At 46.8% G+C, this 22,992-nt stretch overlaps 1 protein-coding gene across 5 annotated transcripts in view; it reads left to right on the forward strand.

The window, feature by feature from the left end:
• Positions 1 to 22,992, forward strand: part of CNGB1 (cyclic nucleotide gated channel subunit beta 1) — a 189,526-nt gene that overhangs the window by 138,925 nt on the left and 27,609 nt on the right. For all 5 annotated transcript variants that reach the window (XM_088450817.1, XM_088450813.1, XM_088450814.1 and 2 more), the window contains 3 exons: positions 14,089 to 14,248; positions 15,502 to 15,599; positions 15,685 to 15,768. In XM_088450817.1, the coding sequence (XP_088306943.1) occupies positions 14,089 to 14,248; positions 15,502 to 15,599; positions 15,685 to 15,768 (342 nt within the window). The remainder of the gene's footprint in view (positions 1 to 14,088; positions 14,249 to 15,501; positions 15,600 to 15,684; positions 15,769 to 22,992) is intronic.

Genomic DNA, 22,992 nt, shown 5'->3' on the forward strand with positions numbered 1-22,992 from the left:
CACCCGCAGTCACACACAGAATATAGACATGCTGCAGCTGATGTGACACTGTAACGTAGCATTACACATACAGATACACCCGCAGTCACACACAGAATATAGACATGCTGCAGCCGCTGTGACACTGTAACGTAGCATTACACATACACCCGCAGTCACACACACAGAATATAGACATGCTGCAGCCGCTGTGACACTGTAACGTAGCATTACACATACAGACACACCCGCAGTCACACAGAATATAGGCATGCTGCAGCCGCTGTGACACTGTAACGTAGCATTACACATACAGATACACCCGCAGTCACACACAGAATATAGACATGCTGCAGCCGCTGTGACACTGCAACGAAGCATTACACATACAGATACACCCGAAGTCACACACAGAATATAGGCATGCTGCAGCCGCTGTGACACTGTAACGTAGCATTACACATACAGATACACCCGCAGTCACACAGAATATAGACATGCTGCAGCGGCTGTGACACTGTAACGTAGCATTACACATACAGATACACCCGCAGTCACACACAGAATATAGGCATGCTGCAGCCGCTGTGTCTCTGTAACGTAGCATTACACATACACATACACCCGCAGTCACACACAGAATATAGGCATGCTGCAGCCGCTGTGACACTGTAACGTAGCATTACACATACAGATACAGCCGCAGTCACACACAGAATATAGACATGCTGCAGCCGCTGTGACACTGTAACGTAACATTACACATACAGATACAGCCGCAGTCACACACAGAATATAGACATGCCGCAGCCGCTGTGACACAGAAACGTAGCGTCTCACATGCAGATACACCCGCAGTCACACACAGAATATAGGCATGCTGCAGCCACTGTGACACTGTAACGTAGCATTACACATACAGATACACCCACAGTCACACACAGAATATAGGCATGCTGCTGCCGCTGTGACACTGTAACGTAGCATTACACATACAGATACACCCGCAGTCACACAGAATATAGACATGCTGCAGCGGCTGTGACACTGTAACGTAGCATTACACATGCATATACGCCCGCAGTCACACACAGAATATAGGCATGCTGCAGCCGCTGTGACACTGTAACGTAACATTACACATATAGATACACCCGCAGACACACACAGAATATAGGCATGCTGCAGCCGCTGTGACACTGTAACGTAGCATTACACATGCAGATACACCCGCAGTCACACACAGAATATAGACATGCTGCGGCCGCTGTGACACTGTAACCTAGCATTACACATACAGATACACCAGCAGTCACACACAGAATATAGGCATGCTGCAGCGGATGTGACACTGTAACGTAGCATTACACATACAGATACACCCACAGTCACACACACAATATAGACATGCTCCAGCCGCTGTGACACTGTAACGTAGCGTCTCACACACAGATACACCCGCAGTCACACACAGAATATAGACATGCTGCAGCGGCTGTGACACTGTAACGTAGCGTCTCACATACAGATACACCCGCAGTCACACACACAGAATATAGGCATGCTGCAGCCGCTGTGACACTGTAACGTAGCATTACACATACAGATACACCCGCAGTCACACACAGAATATAGGCATGCTGCAGCCGCTTTGACACAGTAACGTAGCATTACACATACAGATACACCCGCAGTCACACACAGAATATAGACATGCTGCAGCGGCTGTGACACTGTAACGTAGCATTACACATACAGATACACCCGCAGTCACACACAGAATATAGGCATGCTGCAGCGGCTGTGACACTGTAACATAGCATTACATATACAGATACACCTGCAGTCACACACAGAATATAGACATGCTGCAGCAGCTGTCACACACAGAATATAGACATGCTGCAGCCGCTGTGACACTGTAACGTAGCATTACACATACAGATACACCCGCAGTCACACACAGAATATAGGCATGCTGCAGCGGATGTGACACTGTAACGTAGCATTACACATACAGATACACCCACAGTCACACACACAATATAGACATGCTCCAGCGGATGTGACACTGTAACGTAGCATTACACATACAGATACACCCACAGTCACACACACAATATAGACATGCTCCAGCCGCTGTGACACTGTAACGTAGCGTCTCACACACAGATACACCCGCAGTCACACACAGAATATAGACATGCTGCAGCGGCTGTGACACTGTAACGTAGCGTCTCACATACAGATACACTCGCAGTCACACACACAGAATATAGGCATGCTGCAGCCGCTGTGACACTGTAACGTAGCATTACACATACAGATACACCCGCAGTCACACACAGAATATAGGCATGCTGCAGCCGCTTTGACACAGTAACGTAGCATTACACATACAGATACACCCGCAGTCACACACAGAATATAGACATGCTGCAGCGGCTGTGACACTGTAACGTAGCATTACACATACAGATACACCAGCAGTCACACACAGAATATAGGCATGCTGCAGCGGCTGTGACACTGTAACATAGCATTACATATACAGATACACCTGCAGTCACACACAGAATATAGACATGCTGCAGCAGCTGTCACACACAGAATATAGACATGCTGCAGCCGCTGTGACACTGTAACGTAGCATTACACATACACATACACCCGCAGTCACACACACAGAATATAGGCATGCTGCAGCCGCTGTGACACTGTAACGTAGCATTACACATACAGATACACCCGCAGTCACACACAGAATATAGGCATGCTGCAGCCACTGTGACACTGTAACGTAGCATTACACATACAGATACACCCGCAGTCAAACAGAATATAGACATTCTGCAGCCACTGTGACACTGTAACGTAGCATTACACATACAGATACACCCGCAGTCACACACAGAATATAGGCATGCTGCAGCCGCTGTGACACTGTAACGTAGCATTACACATACAGATACACCCGCAGTCACACACAGAATATAGACATGCCGCAGCCGCTGTGACACTGTAACGTAGCATTACACATACAGATACACCCGCAGTCACACACACAGAATATAGACATGCTGCAGCCGCTATGACACTGTAACGTAGCGTCTCACATGCAGATACACCCGCAGTCACACACAGAATATAGGCATGCCGCAGCCGCTGTGACACTGTAACGTAGCATTACACATACACTCGCAGTCACACACAGAATATAGGCATGCTGGAGCTGCAGTGACACTGTAACGTAGCATTACACATACAGATACACCCGCAGTCACACAGAATATAGACATGCTGCAGCGGCTGTGACACTGTAACGTAGCATTACACATACAGATACACCCGCAGTCACACAGAGAATATAGGCATGCTGCAGCCGCTGTGACACTGTAACGTAGCATTACACATACAGATACACCCGCAGTCACACACAGAATATAGGCATGCTGCAGCCGCTGTGACACTGTAACGTAGCATTACACATGCAGATACACCCGCAGTCACACAGAGAATATAGACATGTTGCAGCCGCTGTGACACTGTAACGTAGCATTACACATACAGATACACCCGCAGTCACACACAGAATATAGACATGTTGCAGCCGCTGTGACACTGTAACTTAGCATTACACATACACCCGCAGTCACACACAGAATATAGACATGCTGCAGCTTATGTGACACTGTAACGTAGCATTACACATACAGATACACCCGCAGTCACACACAGAATATAGGCATGCTGCAGCCGCTGTGACACTGTAACGTAGCATTACACATACAGATACACCCGCAGTCACACACACAGAATATAGACATGCTGCAGCCGCTGTGACACTGTAACGTAGCATTACACATACAGATACACCCGCAGTCACACACAGAATATAGGCATGCTGCAGCCGCTGTGACACTGTAACATAGCATTACACATACAGATACAGCCGCAGTCACACACAGAATATAGACATGCCGCAGCCGCTGTGACACAGAAACGTAGCGTCTCACATGCAGATACACCCGCAGTCACACACAGAATATAGGCATGCTGCAGCCACTGTGACACTGTAACGTAGCATTACACATACACTCGCAGTCACACACAGAATATAGGCATGCTGGAGCCGCTGTGACACTGTAACGTAGCATTACACATACAGATACACCCGCAGTCACACACAGAATATAGGCATGCTGCTGCCGCTGTGACACTGTAACGTAGCATTACACATACAGATACACCCGCAGTCACACAGAATATAGACATGCTGCAGCGGCTGTGACACTGTAACGTAGCATTACACATACATATACGCCCGCAGTCACACACAGAATATAGGCATGCTGCAGCCGCTGTGACACTGTAACGTAACATTACACATATAGATACACCCGCAGACACACACAGAATATAGGCATGCTGCAGCCGCTGTGACACTGTAACGTAGCATTACACATGCAGATACACCCGCAGTCACACACAGAATATAGACATGCTGCGGCCGCTGTGACACTGTAACATAGCATTACACATACAGATACACCAGCAGTCACACACAGAATATAGGCATGCTGCAGCGGATGTGACACTGTAACGTAGCATTACACATACAGATACACCCACAGTCACACACACAATATAGACATGCTCCAGCCGCTGTGACACTGTAACGTAGCATTACACATACAGATACACCCACAGTCACACACACAATATAGACATGCTCCAGCCGCTGTGACACTGTAACGTAGCGTCTCACACACAGATACACCCGCAGTCACACACAGAATATAGACATGCTGCAGCGGCTGTGACACTGTAATGTAGCGTCTCACATACAGATACACCCGCAGTCACACACACAGAATATAGGCATGCTGCAGCCGCTGTGACACTGCAACGTAGCATTACACATACAGATACACCCGCAGTCACACACAGAATATAGGCATGCTGCAGCCGCTTTGACACAGTAACGTAGCATTACACATACAGATACACCCGCAGTCACACACAGAATATAGACATGCTGCAGCGGCTGTGACACTGTAACGTAGCATTACACATACAGATACACCCGCAGTCACACACAGAATATAGGCATGCTGCAGCGGCTGTGACACTGTAACATAGCATTACATATACAGATACACCTGCAGTCACACACAGAATATAGACATGCTGCAGCAGCTGTCACACACAGAATATAGACATGCTGCAGCCGCTGTGACACTGTAACGTAGCATTACACATACACATACACCCGCAGTCACACACACAGAATATAGACATGCTGCAGCCGCTGTGACTCTGTAACGTAGCATTACACATACAGATACACCCGCAGTCACACACACAGAATATAGGCATGCTGCAGCCGCTGTGACACTGTAACATAGCATTACACATACACTCGCAGTGACACACAGAATATAGGCATGCTGCAGCCGCTGTGACACTGTAACGTAGCATTACACATACAGATACACCCGAAGTCACACACAGAATATAGGCATGCTGCAGCCGCTGTGACACTGTAACGTAGCATTACACATACAGATACACCCGCAGTCACACAGAATATAGACATGCTGCAGCGGCTGTGACACTGTAACGTAGCATTACACATACAGATACACCCGCAGTCACACACAGAATATAGGCATGCTGCAGCCGCTGTGACACTGTAACGTAGCATTACACATACATATACACCCACAGTCACACACTGAATATAGGCATGCTGCAGCCGCTGTGACACTGTAACGTAGCATTACACATACAGATACACCCGCAGTCACACACACAGAATATAGACATGCTGCAGCCGCTGTGACACTGTAACGTAGCATTACACATACAGATACACCCGCAGTCACACACAGAATATAGGCATGCTGCAGCCGCTGTGACACTGTAACGTAGCATTACACATACAGATACACCCGCAGTCACACACAGAATATAGGCATGCTGCAGCCGCTGTGACACTGTAACGTAGCATTACACATACAGATACACCCGCAGTCACACACAGAATATAGGCATGCTGCAGCCACTGTGACACTGTAACGTAGCGTCTCACATGCAGATACAGCCACAGTCACACACAGAATATAGACATGCCGCAGCCGCTATGACACTGTAACGTAGCATTACACATACAGATACACCCGCAGTCACACACAGAATATAGACATGCTGCAGCCGCTGTGACACTGTAACGTAGCATTACACATACAGATACACCCGCAGTCACACACAGAATATAGACATGCTGCAGCCGCTGTGACACTGTAACGTAGCATTACACATACAGATACACCCGCAGTCACACACAGAATATAGGCATGGTGCAGCGGCTGTGACACTGTAACGTAGCATTACACATACAGATACACGCGCAGTCACACACAGAATATAGACATGCTGCAGCCGCTGTGACACTAACGTAGCATTACACATACAGATACAGCCGCAGTCACACACAGAATATAGGCATGTTGCAGCCGCTGTGATACTGTAACGTAGCGTCTCACATACAGATACACCCGCAGTCATACACAGAATATAGGCATGCCGCAGCCACTGTGACACTGTAACGTAGCATTACACATACAGATACACCCGCAGTCACACACAGAATATAGACATGCCGCAGCCGCTGTGACACTGTAACGTAGCATTACACATAGATACACCCGCAGTCACACATAGAATATAGACATGCCGCAGCCGCTGTGACACTGTAACGTAGCATTACACATACAGATACACCCGCAGTCACACACAGAATATAAACATGCTGCAGCGGCTGTGACACTAACGTAGCATTACACATACAGATACACCCGCAGTCACACACAGAATATAGGCATGCTGCAGCCGCTGTGACACTGTAACGTAGCGTCTCACATGCAGATACACCTGCAGTCAAACACAGAATATAGATATGCTGCAGCGGCTGTGACACTGTAACGTAGCATTACACATACAGATACACCCGCAGTCACACACAGAATATAGGCATGCTGCAGCCGCTGTGACACTGTAACGTAGCGTCTCACATGCAGATACACCCGCAGTCACACACAGAATATAGGCATGCCGCAGCCGCTTTGACACTGTAACGTAACATTACACATACAGATACACCCGCAGTCACACACAGAATATAGACATGCTGCAGCCGCTGTGACACTGTAACGTAGCGTCTCACATGCAGATACACCCGCAGTCACACACAGAATATAGGCATGCCGCTGCCGCTTTGACACTGTAACGTAACATTACACATACAGATACACCGGCAGTCACACACACAGAATATAGACATGCCGCAGCCGCTGTGACACTGTAACGTAGCATTACACATGCATATACACCCGCCGTCACACACACAGAATATAGGCATGCTGCAGCCGCTGTGACACTGTAACGTAGCGTCTCACATGCAGATACACCCGCAGTCACACACAGAATATAGGCATGCTGCAGCCGCTGTGACACTGTAACGTAGCATTACACATACAGATACACCCGCAGTCACACACACAGAATATAGGCATGCTGCAGCCGCTGTGACACTGTAACGTAGCATTACACATACAGATACACCCGCAGTCACACACAGAATATAGACATGCTGTAGCCACTATGACACTATAACGTAGCATTACACATACAGATACACCCGCAGTCACACACACAATATAGACATGCTGCAGCCGCTGTGACACTGTAACGTAGCATTACACATACAGATACACCCGCAGTCACACACAGAATATAGGCATGCCGCAGCCGCTGTGACACTGTAACGTAGCATTACACATACAGATACACCGGCAGTCACACACAGAATATAAGCATGCCGCAGCCGCTGTGACACTGTAACGTAGCGCCTCACATACAGATACACTCGCAGTCACACACAGAATATAGGCATGCCACAGCCGCTGTGACACTGTAACGTAGCATTACACATACAGATACACCCGCAGTCACACACAGAATATAGGCATGCCGCTGTGACACTAACGTAGCATTACACATACAGATACACCCGCAGTCACACACAGAATATAGGCATGCCGCTGTGACACTGTAATGTAGCATTACACATGCAGATACACCCGCAGTCACACACAGAATATAGGCATGCTGCAGCCGCTGTGACACTGTAACGTAGCGTCTCACATGCAGATACACCCGCAGTCACACACAGAATATAGGCATGCCGCAGCCGCTGTGACACTGTAACGTAACATTACACATACAGATACACCCACAGTCACACACAGAATATAGGCATGCTGCAGCCGCTGTGACACTGTAACGTAGCATTACACATACAGATACAGCCGCAGTCACACAGAATATAGACATGCTGCAGCCGCGGTGACACTGTAACGTAGCATTACACATACAGATACACCCGCAGTCACACACAGAATATAGGCATGCTGCAGCCGCTGTGACACTGTAACGTAACATTACATACAGATACACCCGCAGTCACACACAGAATATAGACATGCTGCAGCCGCTGTGACACTGTAACGTAGCATTACACATACAGATACACCCACAGTCACACACAGAATATAGGCATGCTGCAGCAGCTGTGACACTGTAACGTAGCATTACACATACAGATACACCCGCTGTCACACACAGAATATAGGCATGCTGCAGCCGGAATATAGGCATGCTGCAGCCGCTGTGACACTGTAACGTAGCGTTTCGTGGTCAGATACACCCGCAGTCACACACAGAATATAGGCATGCTGCAGCCGCTGTGACACTGTAACGTAGCGTCTCACATGCAGATACACCCACAGTCACACACAGAATATAGACATACTGCAGCCGCTGTGACACTGTAACGTAGCATTACACATACAGATACACTCGCAGTCACTCACAGAATATAGACATGCCGCAGCCGCTGTGACACTGTAACGTAGCATTACACATACAGATACACACGCAGTCACACACAGAATATAGGCATGCTCAGCCGGAATATAGGCATGCTGCAGCCACTGTGACACTGTAACGTAGCGTTTCGTGGTCAGATACACCCGCAGTCACACACAGAATATAGACATGCTGCAGCCGCTGTGACACTGTAACGTAGCATTACACATACAGATACAGCCGCAGTCACACACAGAATATAGACATGCTGCAGCCACTGTGACACTAACGTAGCATTACACATACAGATACACCCGCAGTCACACACAGAATATAGGCATGCCGCAGCCGCTTTGACACTGTAACGTAGCATTACACATACAGATACACCCGCAGTCACACACAGAATATAGACATGCTGCAGCCGATGTGACACTGTAACGTAGCATTACACATACAGATACACCCGCAGTCACACACAGAATATAGACATGCTGCAGCCGATGTGACACTGTAACGTAGCATTACACATACAGATACACCCGCAGTCACACACACAGAATATAGGCATGCTGCAGCCGCTGTGACACTGTAACGTAGCATTACACATACAGATACACCCGCAGTCACACACACAGAATATAGACATGCTGCAGCCGCTGTGACACTGTAACGTAGCGTCTCACATGCAGATACACCCGCAGTCACACACAGAATATAGGCATGCTGCAGCCGCTGTGACACTGTAACGTAGCATTACACATACAGATACACCCGCAGTCACACAGAATATAGGCATGCTGCAGCCACTGTGACACTAACGTAGCATTACACATACAGATACACCTGCAGTCACACACAGAATATAGGCATGCCGCAGCCGCTGTGACACTGTAACGTAGCATTACACATACAGATACACCCGCAGTCACACAGAATATAGGCATGCTGCAGCCGCTGTGACACTGTAACGTAGCATTACACATACAGATACACCCGCAGTCACACACAGAATATAGGCATGCTGCAGCCACTGTGACACTGTAACGTAGCATTACACATACAGATACACCCTCAGTCACACACAGAATATAGACATGCTGCAGCCGCTGTGACACTGTAACGTACATTACACATACAGATACACCCGCAGTCACACAGAATATAGGCATGCTGCAGCCGCTGTGACACTGTAACGTAGCATTACACATACAGATACACCCGCAGTCACACACAGAATATAGACATGCTGCAGCGGATGTGACAATGTAACGTAGCATTACACATACAGATACAGCCGCAGTCACACACACAGAATATAGACATGCTGCAGCCGCTGTGACACTAACGTAGCATTACACATACAGATACACCCGCAGTCACACACAGAATATAGACGTGCTGCAGCCACTGTGACACTGTAACATAGCATTACACATACAGATACACCCGCAGTCACACACAGAATATAGACATGCTGCAGCCGCTGTGACACTGTAACGTAGCATTACACATACAGATACAGCCGCAGTCACACACACAGAATATAGACATGCTGCAGCCGCTGTGACACTAACGTAGCATTACACATACAGATACACCCGCAGTCACACACAGAATATAGACATGCTGCAGCCGCTGTGACACTGTAACGTACATTACACATACAGATACACCCGCAGTCACACACACAGAATATAGACATGCTGCAGCCGCTGTGACACTGTAATGTAGCATTACACGTACAGATACACCCGCAGTCACACACAGAATATAGATGTGCTGCAGCTGCTGTGACACTGTAACGTACATTACACATACAGATACACCCGCAGTCACACACAGAATATAGGCATGCTGCAGCCGCTGTGACAATGTAACGTAGCATTATACATACAGATACACCCGCAGTCACACATAGAATATAGGCATGCTGCAGCCGCTGTGACACTATAACGTAGCATTACACATACAGATACACCCGCAGTCACACACAGAATATAGACATGCTGCAGCGGCTGTGTCACTGTAACGTAGCATTACACATACAGATACACCCGCAGTCACACACACAGAATATAGACATGCTGCAGCCGCTGTGACACTGTAACGTAGCATTACACATACAGATACAGCCGCAGTCACACACACAGAATATAGACATGCTGCAGCCGCTGTGACACTGTAACGTAGCATTAGACATACAGATACACCCGCAGTCACACACAGAATATAGGCATGCTGCAGCCGCTGTGACACTATAACGTAGGATTACACATACAGATACACCCGCAGTCACACACACAATATAGACATGCTGGAGCCGCTGTGACACTGTAACGTAGCATTACACATACAGATACACCCGCAGTCACACACAGAATATAGACATGCTGCAGCGGCTGTGTCACTGTAACGTAGCATTACACATACAGATACACCCGCAGTCACACACAGAATATAGGCATGCTGCAGCCGCTGTGACACTGTAACATAGCATTACACATACACCCGCAGTCACACACAGAATATAGACATGCTGCAGCGGCTGTGTCACTGTAACGTAGCATTACACATACAGATACCCTCGCAGTCACACACAGAATATAGGCATGCTGCAGCCGCTGTGACACTGTAACGTAGCATTACACATACACCCGCAGTCACACACAGAATATAGACATGCTGCAGCGGCTGTGTCTCTGTAACGTAGCATTACACATACAGATACACCCGCAGTCACACACACAATATAGACATGCTGCAGCCGCTGTGACACTGTAACGTAGCGTCTCACATGCAGATACACCCGCAGTCACACACAGAATATAGGCATGCTGCAGCGGCTTTGACACTGTAACGTAGCATTACACATACAGATACACCCGCAGTCACACAGAATATAGACATGCTGCAGCCGCTGTGACACTGTAACGTAGCATTACACATACAGATACACCCGCAGTCACACACAGAATATAGGCATGCTGCAGCCGCTGTGACACTATAACGTAGGATTACACATACAGATACACCCGCAGTCACACACACAATATAGACATGCTGGAGCCGCTGTGACACTGTAACGTAGCATTACACATACAGATACACCCGCAGTCACACACAGAATATAGACATGCTGCAGCGGCTGTGTCACTGTAACGTAGCATTACACATACAGATACACCCGCAGTCACACACAGAATATAGGCATGCTGCAGCCGCTGTGACACTGTAACATAGCATTACACATACACCCGCAGTCACACACAGAATATAGACATGCTGCAGCGGCTGTGTCACTGTAACGTAGCATTACACATACAGATACCCTCGCAGTCACACACAGAATATAGGCATGCTGCAGCCGCTGTGACACTGTAACGTAGCATTACACATACACCCGCAGTCACACACAGAATATAGACATGCTGCAGCGGCTGTGTCTCTGTAACGTAGCATTACACATACAGATACACCCGCAGTCACACACAGAATATAGGCATGCTGCAGCGGCTTTGACACTGTAACGTAGCATTACACATACAGATACACCCGCAGTCACACACAGAATATAGACATGCTGCAGCCGCTGTGACACTGTAACATAGCATTACACATACAGATACACCCGCAGTCACACACAGAATATAGACATGCTGCAGCCGCTGTGACACTGTAACATAGCATTACACATACAGATACACCCGCAGTCACACACAGAATATAGGCATGCTGCAGCGGCTGTGACACTAACGTAGCATTACACATACAGATACACCCGCAGTCACACACAGAATATAGGCATGCTGCAGCGGATGTGACACTGTAACGTAGCATTACACATACAGATACACCCACAGTCACACACAGAATATAGGCATGCCGCAGCCGCTGTGACACTGTAACGTAGCATTACACATACAGATACACCCGCAGTCACACACAGAATATAGGCATGCCGCAGCCGCTGTGACACTGTAACGTAGCATTACACATACAGATACACCCGCAGTCACACACAGAATATAGGCATGCTGCAGCGGCTGTGACACTAACGTAGCATTACACATACAGATACACCCGCAGTCACACACAGAATATAGACATGCTGCAGCCGCTGTGACATACTAACGTAGCATTACACATGCAGATACACCCGCAGTCACACACAGAATATAGACATGCTGCAGCCGCTGTGACACAGTAACGTAGCATTACACATACAGATACACCCGCAGTCACACACAGAATATAGGCATGCTGCAGCGGCTGTGACACTAACGTAGCATTACACATACAGATACACCCGCAGTCACACACAGAATATAGGCATGCTGCAGCCGCTGTGACACTGTAACGTAGCATTACACATACAGATACACCCGCAGTCACACACAGAATATAGACATGCTGCAGCCGCTGTGACACTGTAACGTAGCATTACACATACAGATACACCCGCAGTCACACACAGAATATAGGCATGATGCAGCTGCTGTGACAATGTAACGTAGCATTACACATACACCCGCAGTCACACACAGAATATAGGCATGCCGCAGCCGCTGTGACACTGTAACGTAGCATTACACATACAGATACACCCGCAGTCACACACAGAATGTAGACATGCTGCAGCGGCTGTGTCACTGTAACGTAGCATTACACATACAGATACACCCGCAGTCACACACAGAATATAGGCATGCTGCAGCCGCTGTGACACTGTAACCTAGCATTACACATACAGATACACCCGCAGTCACACACAGAATATAGGCATGCTGCAGCCGCTGTGACACTGTAACGTAGCATTACACATACAGATACAGCCGCAGTCACACACACAGAATATAGACATGCTGCAGCCGCTGTGACACTGTAACGTAGCATTACACATACAGATACACCCGCAGTCACACACACAGAATATAGACATGCCGCAGCCGCATATCATTTTACTCAACAGAAGCTGCTTGTGCGTCTTATTTGCATTGTTTCGCGAAGAAGACGCATTTTAAGGGAATAAGTCGCACAAGATGATGCTCTGCGCTACCAAGTCACATGGTACTCCCCCGTTGTGTAGCGCACGGAGGATAGATGTATGTGGACACGTCTGCATTTCCCAGGTACCCTCACACAGCACCTAGCGTCTGTCTGTCTCCCCGGCTACAGATGAGGGACGTGGTGGGCGCAGCCACGGCTGGACAGACGTATTACCGCAGCTGTATGGACAGCACGATCAAATACATGAACTGCTACAAGATTCCACGCCCCGTGCAAAGCCGTGTAAAAATGTGGTATGAATACACGTGGCAGTCCCAAGGCATGCTGGGTAAGACTTCTGCGTTAATAAACATTTCTTCTCCACCCTAATCCGTATGCCTGTGCCACGTGGCCGGATAGCGCAGCCGCCATGCTGTAAGTGGCCGTGATGCCACGGGACGTGTAGCCTGACGCAGATGCCTAAAGATAAGAGGCTCATTGTCCTCCATGCTGGTAAATGTGAGGTCGTCTCCTGACCTACCCTCCGTAGACTCGCGCATTTGGCGTGGTTGCCCTGGACTCCGCAGAGTAAACTACGTGATAGTGGCCCTGGGGGCCACAACATGATAACTGCAGCGTCCCCCCTTGGTTGCTGCTATTTCCTATGTGGCTAAAGGACCTCTGTGACGTATCCACCACGTGACCGATGCAGGAGGCTGGACCGCTCCTGTGTTACCATCCACGTGGGCATGGAGGGGGAATAAATGTATGTGGCGAGCGCAGCTAGCCACCGTGCCCGAAGCATAGCGAGCCCGCGAGGGGACACTTTTGGTCCCCCGTTAGCATCCCCGCCCCTCCCCCTTTCAGGCCGGGTCACGTGGTTGTGACGTCACAGGTCCATCAGCGCTGTATAGTCTACACCTAACCACCCCCCTTGTCTGGGCACCATACGCTCCGCGGCCATTGTCTGGGCACCATACGCTCCGTGCCCATTGTCTGGGCACCATACGCTCCGCGCCCATTGTCTGGGCACCATACGCTCCGCGCCCATTGTCTGGGCACCATACGCTCCGCGCCCATTGTCTGGGCACCATACGCTCCGCGCCCAATGCCTGGGCATCATACGCTCCGCGCCCAATGCCTGGGCATCATACGCTACACGCCCAATGCCTGGGCATCATACGCTCCGCGCCCAATGCATGGGCATCATACGCTCCACGCCCATTGCCTGGGCATCATACGCTCCGCGCCCATTGCCTGGGCATCATACGCTCTGCGCCCAATGCCTGGGCATCATATGCTCCGCGCCCATTGCCTGGGCATCATACGCTCCGCGCCCATTGCCTGGGCATCATACGCTCCGCGCCCATTGCCTGGGCATCATACGCTCCGCGCCCATTGCCTGGGCATCATACGCTCCGCGCCCATTGCCTGGGCATCATACGCTCCGCGCCCATAGCCTGGGCATCATACGCTCCGCGCCAGTCCCTGTGTGTGTGTGTGTGTGTCAGGGCAGGACTGGCTGACATGTGGCCAGTTGATATGACTAGAACACGCATTGTATGTGTGTATGTCACGTGTAGTCATGTTGTTATATTGTAGATGAGACGGAGCTGATGGTGCAGCTTCCTGACAAGATGAGGTTGGACCTCGCTATCGATGTGAACTACAACATTGTCAGCAAGGTGGTTCTGTTCCAGGTGAGCGCGGCGCCATTCCCCGCTGCTGCCCGCTCTGTATGTCCGATTCCGCGCTGAGAGTAATTGTGTCTCTGTTATTGCTCAGGGATGTGACCGTCAGATGATCTATGACATGCTAAAGAGGCTTCGTTCTGTCGTATACCTGCCAGGAGACTATGTGTGTAAGAAGGTACGTCCTACCCTCACCTGGCGCTGCGTCCTACCCTCACCTGGCGCAGCGTCCTACCCTCACCTGGCGCTACGTCCTACCCTCACCTGGCGCTACGTCCTACCCTCACCTGGCGCTACGTCCTACCCTCACCTGGCGCTACTTCCTACCCTCACCTGGCACTACGTCCTACCCTCACCTGGCGCTACATAACACCCTAACCTGGCACTATGTAATTACACCCTAACCTGGCACTATGTAATTACCTGACACTACATAACACCCTAACCTGGCACTATGTAATTACCTGACACTACATAACACCCTAACCTGGCACTATGTAATTACCTGACACTACATAACACCCTAACCTGGCACTATGTAATTACCTGACACTACATAACACCCTAACCTGGCACTATGTAATTACACCCTAACCTGGCACTATGTAATTACCTGACGCTACATAACTCCCTAACCTGGCACTATGTAATTATTACCTGACACTACATAACACTCTAACCTGGCACTATGTAATTACCTGACACTACATAACACCCTAACCTGGCACTATGTAATTACCTGACACTACACTACATAACACCCTAACCTGGCACTATGTAATTACCTGACAATACATAACACCCTAACCTGGCACTATGTAATTACCTGACACTACATAACACCCTAACCTGGCACTATGTACTTACCTGACACTACATAACACCCTAACCTGGCACTATGTAATTACACCCTAACCTGGCACTATGTAATTACCTGACGCTACATAACACCCTAACCTGGCACTATGTAATTACCTGACACTACATAACTCCCTAACCTGGCACTATGTAATTACACCCTAACCTGGCACTATGTAATTACCTGACACTACATAACACCCTAACCTGGCACTATGTAATTACCTGACACTACATAACACCCTAACCTGGCACTATGTAATTACACCCTAACCTGGCACTATGTAATTACCTGACGCTACATAACTCCCTAACCTGGCACTATGTAATTATTACCTGACACTACATAACACTCTAACCTGGCACTATGTAATTACCTGACACTACATAACACCCTAACCTGGCACTATGTAATTACCTGACACTACATAACTCCCTAACCTGGCACTATGTAATTACCTGACACTACATAACACCCTAACCTGGCACTATGTAATTACACCCTAACCTGGCACTATGTAATTACCTGACACTACATAACACTCTAACCTGGCACTATGTAATTACCTGACACTACATAACTCCCTAACCTGGCACTATGTAATTACACCCTAACCTGGCACTATGTAATTACCTGACACTACATAACACCCTAACCTGGCACTATGTAATTACACCCTAACCTGGCACTATGTACTTACCTGACGCTACATAACACCCTAACCTGGCACTATGTAATTACCTGACACTACATAACACCCTAACCTGGCACTATGTAATTACACCCTAACCTGGCACTATGTAATTACCTGACGCTACATAACACCCTAACCTGGCACTATGTAATTATTACCTGACACTACATAACACTCTAACCTGGCACTATGTAATTACCTGACACTACATAACACCCTAACCTGGCACTATGTAATTACACCCTAACCTGGCATTATGTAATTACCTGACACTACATAACACCCTAACCTGGCACTATGTAATTACACCCTAACCTGGCACTATGTAATTACACCCTAACCTGGCACTATGTAATTACCTGACACTACATAACACCCTAACCTGGCACTATGTAATTACCTGACACTACATAACACCCTAACCTGGCACTATGTAATTACACCCTAACCTGGCACTATGTAATTACCTGACACTACATAACACCCTAACCTGGCACTATGTAATTACACCCTAACCTGGCACTATGTAATTACCTGACACTACATAACACCCTAACCTGGCACTAGGTAATTACCTGACACTACATAACACCCTAACCTGGCACTATGTACTTACCTGACACTACATAACACCCTAACCTGGCACTATGTAATTACCTGACACTACATAACACCCTAACCTGGCACTATGTAATTACACCCTAACCTGGCACTATGTAATTACCTGACACTACATAACACCCTAACCTGGCACTAGGTAATTACCTGACACTACATAACACCCTAACCTGGCACTATGTACTTACCTGACACTACATAACACCCTAACCTGGCACTATGTAATTACCTGACACTACATAACTCCCTAACCTGGCACTATGTAATTATTACCTGACACTACATAACACTCTAACCTGGCACTATGTAATTACCTGACACTACATAACACCCTAACCTGGCACTATGTAATTACCTGACACTACATAACACCGTAACCTGGCACTATGTAATTACCTGACACTACATAACACTCTAACCTGGCACTATGTAATTACCTGACACTACATAACTCCCTAACCTGGCACTATGTAATTACCTGACACTACATAACACTCTAACCTGGCACTATGTAATTACACCCTAACCTGGCACTATGTAATTACCTGACACTACATAACACCCTAACCTGGCACTATGTAATTACCTGACACTACATAACACCCTAACCTGGCACTATGTAATTACACCCTAACCTGGCACTATGTAATTACCTGACACTACATAACACTCTAACCTGGCACTATGTAATTACCTGACACTACATAACTCCCTAACCTGGCACTATGTAATTACACCCTAACCTGGCACTATGTAATTACCTGACACTACATAACACCCTAACCTGGCACTATGTAATTACACCCTAACCTGGCACTATGTACTTACCTGACGCTACATAACACCCTAACCTGGCACTATGTAATTACCTGACAATACATAACACCCTAACCTGGCACTATGTAATTACACCCTAACCTGGCACTATGTAATTACCTGACGCTACATAGCACTCTAACCTGGCACTATGTAATTACCTGACACTACATAGCACTCTAACCTGGCACTATGTAATTACCTGACACTACATAACACCCTAACCTGGCACTATGTAATTACACCCTAACCTGGCATTATGTAATTACCTGACACTACATAACACCCTAACCTGGCACTATGTAATTACACCCTAACCTGGCACTATGTAATTACACCCTAACCTGGCACTATGTAATTACCTGACACTACATAACACCCTAACCTGGCACTATGTAATTACCTGACACTACATAACACCCTAACCTGGCACTATGTAATTACACCCTAACCTGGCACTATGTAATTACCTGACACTACATAACACCCTAACCTGGCACTATGTAATTACACCCTAACCTGGCACTATGTAATTACCTGACACTACATAACACCCTAACCTGGCACTAGGTAATTACCTGACACTACATAACACCCTAACCTGGCACTATGTACTTACCTGACACTACATAACACCCTAACCTGGCACTATGTAATTACCTGACACTACATAACACCCTAACCTGGCACTATGTAATTACACCCTAACCTGGCACTATGTAATTACCTGACACTACATAACACCCTAACCTGGCACTAGGTAATTACCTGACACTACATAACACCCTAACCTGGCACTATGTACTTACCTGACACTACATAACACCCTAACCTGGCACTATGTAATTACCTGACACTACATAACTCCCTAACCTGGCACTATGTAATTATTACCTGACACTACATAACACTCTAACCTGGCACTATGTAATTACCTGACACTACATAACACCCTAACCTGGCACTATGTAATTACCTGACACTACATAACACCGTAACCTGGCACTATGTAATTACCTGACACTACATAACACTCTAACCTGGCACTATGTAATTACCTGACACTACATAACTCCCTAACCTGGCACTATGTAATTACCTGACACTACATAACACTCTAACCTGGCACTATGTAATTACACCCTAACCTGGCACTATGTAATTACCTGACACTACATAACACCCTAACCTGGCACTATGTAATTACCTGACACTACATAACACCCTAACCTGGCACTATGTAATTACACCCTAACCTGGCACTATGTAATTACCTGACACTACATAACACTCTAACCTGGCACTATGTAATTACCTGACACTACATAACTCCCTAACCTGGCACTATGTAATTACACCCTAACCTGGCACTATGTAATTACCTGACACTACATAACACCCTAACCTGGCACTATGTAATTACACCCTAACCTGGCACTATGTACTTACCTGACGCTACATAACACCCTAACCTGGCACTATGTAATTACCTGACAATACATAACACCCTAACCTGGCACTATGTAATTACACCCTAACCTGGCACTATGTAATTACCTGACGCTACATAGCACTCTAACCTGGCACTATGTAATTACCTGACACTACATAGCACTCTAACCTGGCACTATGTTATTACCTGACACTACATAACACCGTAACCTGGCACTATGTAATTACCTGACACTACATAATTCCCTAACCTGGCACTATGTAATTACCTGACACTACATAACACCCTAACCTGGCACTATGTAATTACCTGACACTACATAACACCCTAACCTGGCATTATGTAATTACCTGACACTACATAACACCCTAACCTGGCACTATGTAATTACCTGACACTACATAACACCCTAACCTGGCACTATGTAATTACCTGACACTACATAACACCCTAACCTGGCACTATGTAATTACCTGACACTACATAACACCCTAACCTGGCATTATGTAATTACACCCTAACCTGGCATTATGTAATTACCTGACACTACATAACACCCTAACCTGGCATTATGTAATTACACCCTAACCTGGCACTATGTAATTACCTGACACTACATAACACCCTAACCTGGCACTATGTACTTACCTGACACTACATTAGACCCTAACCTGGCACTATGTAATTACACCCTAACCTGGCACTATGTAATTACCTGACACTACATAACACCCTAACCTGGCACTATGTAATTACCTGACACTACATAACACCGTAACCTGGCACTATGTAATTACACCCTAACCTGGCACTATGTAATTACCTGACACTACATAACACCCTAACCTGGCACTATGTAATTACCTGACGCTACATAACACCCTAACCTGGCACTATGTAATTACCTGACACTACATAACACCCTAACCTGGCACTATGTAATTACACCCTAACCTGGCACTATGTAATTACCTGACACTACATAACACCCTAACCTGGCACTATGTAATTACCTGACACTACATAACACCCTAACCTGGCATTATGTAATTACCTGACACTACATAACACTCTAACCTGGCACTATGTAATTACGTGACGCTACATAACACCCTAACCTGGCACTAGGTAATTACCTGACACTACATAACACCCTAACCTGGCACTATGTACTTACCTGACACTACATAACACCCTAACCTGGCACTATGTAATTACCTGACACTACATAACACCCTAACCTGGCACTATGTAATTACACCCTAACCTGGCACTATGTAATTACCTGACACTACATAACACCCTAACCTGGCACTAGGTAATTACCTGACACTACATAACACCCTAACCTGGCACTATGTACTTACCTGACACTACATAACACCCTAACCTGGCACTATGTAATTTCCTGACACTACATAACTCCCTAACCTGGCACTATGTAATTATTACCTGACACTACATAACACTCTAACCTGGCACTATGTAATTACCTGACACTACATAACACCCTAACCTGGCACTATGTAATTACCTGACACTACATAACTCCCTAACCTGGCACTATGTAATTACCTGACACTACATAACACTCTAACCTGGCACTATGTAATTACACCCTAACCTGGCACTATGTAATTACCTGACACTACATAACACCCTAACCTGGCACTATGTAATTACCTGACACTACATAACACCCTAACCTGGCACTATGTAATTACACCCTAACCTGGCACTATGTAATTACCTGACACTACATAACACTCTAACCTGGCACTATGTAATTACCTGACACTACATAACTCCCTAACCTGGCACTATGTAATTACACCCTAACCTGGCACTATGTAATTACCTGACACTACATAACACCCTAACCTGGCACTATGTAATTACACCCTAACCTGGCACTATGTACTTACCTGACGCTACATAACACCCTAACCTGGCACTATGTAATTACCTGACAATACATAACACCGTAACCTGGCACTATGTAATTACACCCTAACCTGGCACTATGTAATTACCTGACGCTACATAGCACTCTAACCTGGCACTATGTAATTACCTGACACTACATAGCACTCTAACCTGGCACTATGTAATTACCTGACACTACATAACACCGTAACCTGGCACTATGTAATTACCTGACACTACATAATTCCCTAACCTGGCACTATGTAATTACCTGACACTACATAACACCCTAACCTGGCATTATGTAATTACACCCTAACCTGGCACTATGTAATTACCTGACACTACATAACACCCTAACCTGGCATTATGTAATTACACCCTAACCTGGCACTATGTACTTACCTGACACTACATTAGACCCTAACCTGGCACTATGTAATTACACCCTAACCTGGCACTATGTAATTACCTGACACTACATAACACCCTAACCTGGCACTATGTAATTACCTGACACTACATAACACCGTAACCTGGCACTATGTAATTACACCCTAACCTGGCACTATGTAATTACCTGACACTACATAACACCCTAACCTGGCATTATGTAATTACACCCTAACCTGGCACTATGTAATTACCTGACACTACATAACACCCTAACCTGGCATTATGTAATTACACCCTAACCTGGCACTATGTAATTACCTGACACTACATAACACCCTAACCTGGCACTATGTACTTACCTGACACTACATTAGACCCTAACCTGGCACTATGTAATTACACCCTAACCTGGCACTATGTAATTACCTGACACTACATAACACCCTAACCTGGCACTATGTAATTACCTGACACTACATAACACCGTAACCTGGCACTATGTAATTACACCCTAACCTGGCACTATGTAATTACCTGACACTACATAACACCCTAACCTGGCATTATGTAATTACACCCTAACCTGGCACTATGTAATTACCTGACACTACATAACACCCTAACCTGGCATTATGTAATT

This window comes from Taudactylus pleione, unplaced genomic scaffold (assembly GCF_031769625.1).
Source record: "Taudactylus pleione unplaced genomic scaffold, aTauple2 ptg000526l, whole genome shotgun sequence".
In the NCBI taxonomy this organism is placed as follows: domain Eukaryota; kingdom Metazoa; phylum Chordata; class Amphibia; order Anura; family Myobatrachidae; genus Taudactylus; species Taudactylus pleione.